The sequence below is a fragment of the Aphanomyces astaci genome, assembly GCF_000520075.1.
Source record: "Aphanomyces astaci strain APO3 unplaced genomic scaffold supercont1.14, whole genome shotgun sequence".
Lineage (NCBI taxonomy): Eukaryota > Oomycota > Saprolegniomycetes > Saprolegniales > Verrucalvaceae > Aphanomyces > Aphanomyces astaci.
Genome location: NW_009798277.1, coordinates 619846 through 625198, shown reverse-complemented (window position 1 = coordinate 625198; position 5353 = coordinate 619846). Strand labels below are relative to the sequence as shown.

Sequence of the window (5353 nt, the reverse complement as noted above, 5' to 3'; positions counted from 1 at the left end):
CTGTGCCAAGACGTATCGAGTCCTATCAAGGGAGTGGCTGGGCGAAAGCAGAACTGCACGGACCTTGCAGAACGAATTGCTGCGATTCCCAAGACTGATCGAACAACAATTCAAGCGATTGCACTATTCTTAACATGCCGCCAACTACACTGCATGGGTACTACAAGTATGGCCTCCTTGACCGTCATTCGAGCCACGTCAAGCCACTCCTCACGAATACCAAATAAAGCAGCACGGGTCAAGTAGGCCAATGGATTCGTGAATTGCGAGTCTTGTTGTCGATGACATGTGTAATGATGGCAAGGTTGCCGACCAAGAATACAGCTTGTCGCATCGTTAAGAGAACGATGGCAAGACTGTCGAACAAGCTAAAGATTGTCGCACCATTAGCGGGCAAGGCCGTTGAAGAAGCCGTAGAGAAAGAACATTTACTTCATGTAGTTTAGTATAGTATACATTTTCGTAGTTAGTAGTTTAAGACGACAATCTAATCACTTTCCAATTTACTCTGTGAAGCTCGCTACCGTTACAACATGAGACTACACTGTATGTTCACATTGATGAAAAATGGTTCTATATGCCCGTGTGAAGAAAACATTGTACCTTCTTCAGGGTGAAATCCCAAATCCAAACGATTCATCATCCAAGTGATGTTCATTTCGACTGTCGCTCGTCCTCACTGGAATCACTCAACGAATGAATAGTTTGACGGCGTGATTGGGACATGGTACTTTACCGACACCGTTTGGCGCAACGTTCAAGCCGCAACCGATCCAGTGGAACACTCGTCATGGTCCCCAAGACTGTGACCCGGGAGGCTTACCGGAATATGCTTGTCAACAACGTCGTACCTGCTATCAAGGCAAAGTGGCCACAGAACACTAATACTACCTCTGTCCGGTTTTAATTGTCGTGATTTTTTCACAGTGGGATCAAAAATCAGAAGATTTTTGTAAAGAGCTGTGATTGGCCAAAACAAATAATTGAAAAAGCAAGGCGAATCGAATGGCGGTCGAATTACCAAGATTGGCATGATGGATCACAAGACACACGAATTTGAATGTCCTTGCACTTTTCATTTGAAAAATACATACGTCGGTCTCGCATGAAGTTTCGCCGCCTCCATGAAAACGACAACGTCGCTATATAGCTGTTCTGCTGTATAACAGCACCTACGGAAAGCCACGCTATGGAGACGTTAAGCAACAAGCTGAGGCTTATAATGTGACCGAGCGCACCATACAGCGTGGACCCGTGGACTAGCCAACCTGTCGTTCAAACCTACGCCGTCGCGACAAAGAAAGCCAGAGGACATTTTGACCTTGCAAGAACGAGGTTCAAAGCTGCATCCAACACAAAAGATGGATTTCCGCACAATGGCAGAAGCCTTGGATATTCCAAAATCTACTCTGCACGACTGCTTCGCTGCTGGCATCATTGTCCGCAAACACTCGTCGTTGAAACCGTTGCTGACCCCCGAAAACTTGCAAGCAAGAAAGCAATACGCGCTCGCCTTCACCGATGTCATCTCTGGCTCTGTCGTTTTCGACGCCATGATGGAACTAGTCTTCTTGGACGAGGAATGGTTCTACCTGCGCAAGGTACCATGGGAGGAAGTACCAAAGTTGTCGACCAAGAACAAAAGTTTCGTTCCAAGTGTCATGTTCTTGACGGCAGTTGCACGGCCGCGGGTCGACGACGGAATCCAGTTTGACGGCAAACCTGGTATTTGGCCCTTCGTTGAACAAGTCGCTGCACAGAGGCGCAGCCACCGGCGCGAGGCAGGAACGTTGGAGACAAAGTCCGTAGCGGTGACAAAATCTACGTACAAGAACATGCTCTTTAATCGAGTATTCCCGAGCATTTTTGAAAAGTTCCCACTAACCTACCAACTCATTGTTGTCCAACACGACAACGCTACGCCTCATGGAATCGCCTTGGACCCTGACGTTGTCCGTGCCAGCGCAAGCCATGGGCGCCAAATCGTGTTCGGTAGCTAACCACCCAACAGCCCAGATCTAAACATATTGGATCTGGGCTTCTTTAACTCCATCCAAAAGTTGCAGCAGAAGATGCCAGCCTACACTGTGGACGAGTTGATCAGCAACGTGAACGCCGCATATCTCAACGTATCCGATGAGTCACTCGACAACGTGTTCTACACGTTGCAGACTGTGTAGTAATGTATTCTGGAGACAGATGGAAGCAACAAGTTCAAGCTCAAACACATCGGCAAAGAAGCAAAACGCCGACGAGGTGAGCTTGATGAGTCCTTGACTTCCTCGGTGGACATGTACCTCGCTGCTCGTCTTGCTGACGTTTCTGTTGACCAAGAATAATTTTTTTCCAATACATTTGCATCAGTCTTGACATTGTCCAATAATGTATAATCACGACAATCAAAACCGGAAATCGCATTTTAAAAAGGCGACAATTAAAAGCAGGACAATGCGCGGTCTCATGTCCTTGCGTCAGACAAAGTTGTCATGGCTGCGAGCAGCATGAGCGCGTTGACTGTGCTGCTGGTATGCCAACCTCCCAATTCACCTGATCTAAATGTGTTAGATCTGGGGTTCTTTCGTGCGATACAAACCTTGCAGGAGAAGAAGCGTTGCACGACAATTGATGGCTTGATTGATGCCACCTTGACAGCTTGGAACGATGTGGAACCTACGACTTTGAATGCAAACTTCCTTACCTTGCAAACGTGTTTGGTCGAAGTCATTCGTGCTGGAGGCAACAAGAACTACAAGAAACCTCACATGGGCAAGGCGAAGTTGTTGAGGGAAGGCAGGCTACCTGATTCAATTGTATGCCCACGCGAGGTTGTTGAGCACGGCCAGGAGATCATGAACAAGGAAGACTTCGACTTGCACGTTTCGCTTTTGGCAGCCAAAGTTGCTCGCGATGTGGAGATGGCCGTCATCTCGAGTTCAATCGAGAGCCTGTGTCTTGCCAACAACTGCGATGACGATAAGGGCAAAGCGACCAAGATATCAGCTGGACCGACCGTGCTGACTCTATTTGAGAAATTATCTGAGTGTTTTTATTGGATATTGACTTGTTCAATTGACATAATGTTTTCACTCTTATTGGTACAAAATTATATTTTATCTAATCATAACTCGTAAATGCATATCGATCAATCATTTCCGAGTTCAACTTTTTTCAAATTAATCAATCATTTTCGTAAGGAGGTAGTAGGTGAACAATCAATTTACAGTGAAGACCTTCAATCAATTTAAGTTAAAATGTGCATGAGCCAATGAAAAGGCGCAAAATTTCCTTGAGGCAATGAAGATGCGAAATAATTTATCCACACAATTTATATGCAAAGAGGCATACGATATTCAAGATAAAATATGCGTTCTAAATTGATTGTTAAAATTGAATCCAACTTGCTTGGGTTTTGTTGTTATAGTCATTAGAAATGCACCGAAACCCATTATAATTGATACTTCCTCCGTTCCTGAATATTTGCATGACTTTTTTGCTCCTGTTTATATATACAGGTTTGTGTGCAAACTAAGACATTTCGCCGCGTTACATATATTTTTATTCAAAAACTACGTTACACGACGAACGATTGCATGATGTACATACAAAAAGGCCCAGAAGCTCATCAGTCCTCTAAAGTGCCTCTGAACCTGAAACACGAAGTCCAGAACCAATAAGACCTACAATCTCCTCCACACGTTGGTCGTCATCCAATGCAATCGACTCTCCATCAATTGGATGGCCGATAGCACGTCGTTATCACACACAGGTCGCAAGTCCATCACACCACCTTCTGTTGCAAGTCCTTCTTCAAGTGCGGAAGCTTGTAGACGTTGTCACCTTCAATCTTCATCGACTCCTCCATCACCTTCTGCAGCGTCATGTATGTCTTGTCCAAGACACACCACGCCAAGCTGTTGAACGCATCTTCAACACACTTGATCAGGTCGTCAATGGTTCGAGCCGTCGTCTGGTGCTGCAAGCTTTGGATGGCGTTAAAAAAGCCGAGATCAAGGACATTGAAGTCCGGGCTCTAATCAGGCTGGGCCATGAGCTTGATATTCCACCCATTCTTGGTCCCCGCAGCCGCCACTTCAGCATCATCCACAGGGACGTGCGGTTTGGCGTTGTCTTGACTTGTTCGCCAGAAAGTACCGGTAAACAGGCTTCGTGACTGTCATGGGGGCAGTGATTGGCGTGCTGCGGTCACGATTCTTGCTCTTTCGTTGGGCCATCTTGGTCTCCACAAACGGCGAAAGTCCGACCTTGCCATCCCACATTACATGGTGCCAATAGTTGTGTCTGGGTCGAGCAACAGCGCACAAAAACATCACCTTGGTGATGTGTCGTTTTGACTGGGCCTTCCGTTGCGGCACTGGCTCGTCGTGCCAAAGATAGAAGCTTCGATTCACCTCGGTGATGTAAAACCACTTAACATCGAGCATGTCGTGCGAGCGACAAGAACCCGTTGGACCATGTCGAAGGAACGACTTCGTGAAGTTGTAACGTGCGACGCGATGTTGCGGTCAACATCGGCTTCAGAAGGCTTGTTCTGCGTTGCAGCTTCCTCCACTTCAGTAACCGCCACAGTGGAGTCTTGGGAATCCCTGTAGCAGCTGCCATTGATCTGAAATTGCTTCGAAGATGCGGAGGTACACGAATGATGACGTCACGCACGTCTGCACCATCGTACTTGCGTCGAGCACCGCACCGTCCTGTCATTCTTGATGCAACCTTCGTAAAACCAGTCTCCATGGCTGTTTGGCACCCCCTCTTCCAGATTCGTGAAATCGTGGATTGGTTAACGTTTAATGATCTAGCGAGCTTCTTCATCTCGCCATGTCGCACGCTGCCATTCTTTTTGAGTTGCAGGAGTCGATGATACACCGCCGACCTTTGGTCGTCGGTGAGGTTACGACCGGTCGCGGGCCTAGGCATTTTGAATTGTCCGTAACTTGGGTTGCAGGAAGTTGTCGGGGGGTTCCAGGTATATCTACGCAACGAGACGAGTCGTATGCGCGTGGTTTGAGCACAATCGGATGAGAAATGACGGAGATACGTTACTGTTAGTTTAAAGATTTTCCTCCAACGTAGCTGAACTTAGCCAGCGTATACCTTGGGAATTACGGCGAATTAAATTGTTCTGAAAATATGTGGTGAAAGTGCATGCCATTGGCTGTCTTCCGCCATTTCCGGCGATGTAAAGCTCTCTCTACCCTAAGTTGTGGTCTCTGACGCAAAGTCATGCAAATATTCAGGAAGGGAGGAAGTACAAGGTTGTTCCCGATTAATTCAGCTACCGGTATCTCCAAGTTTCAGAGGTCGAAAATGTTGTATAAGCATTAACTGTACATTC

The 5353-nt window shown here is 46.8% G+C and overlaps 3 protein-coding genes across 3 annotated transcripts; 2 read left to right on the top strand and 1 right to left on the bottom strand.

Annotated features, from left to right (window-relative positions):
• Positions 1–1361: 1361 nt before the first annotated feature.
• H257_06976 (hypothetical protein) lies at positions 1362–2180 on the top strand (the record flags this gene model as incomplete). Its single annotated transcript, XM_009832372.1, has 2 exons — positions 1362–1811; positions 2061–2180. 2 exons carry the CDS (start codon positions 1362–1364, stop codon positions 2178–2180), a joined length of 570 nt encoding a protein of 189 aa, XP_009830674.1.
• A 321-nt stretch (positions 2181–2501) lies between these two features.
• H257_06975 (hypothetical protein) lies at positions 2502–3645 on the top strand (the record flags this gene model as incomplete). The annotated part of the gene is made up of 2 exons (XM_009832371.1): positions 2502–3011; positions 3610–3645. 2 exons carry the CDS (start codon positions 2502–2504, stop codon positions 3643–3645), a joined length of 546 nt encoding a protein of 181 aa, XP_009830673.1.
• Positions 3646–3778: 133 nt separating this feature from the next.
• H257_06974 (hypothetical protein) lies at positions 3779–4442 on the bottom strand (the record flags this gene model as incomplete). Its single annotated transcript, XM_009832370.1, has 2 exons — positions 3779–4030; positions 4161–4442. The coding sequence occupies 2 exons, from the start codon at positions 4440–4442 to the stop codon at positions 3779–3781; spliced, it is 534 nt and encodes a 177-aa protein (XP_009830672.1).
• Positions 4443–5353: the final 911 nt, after the last annotated feature.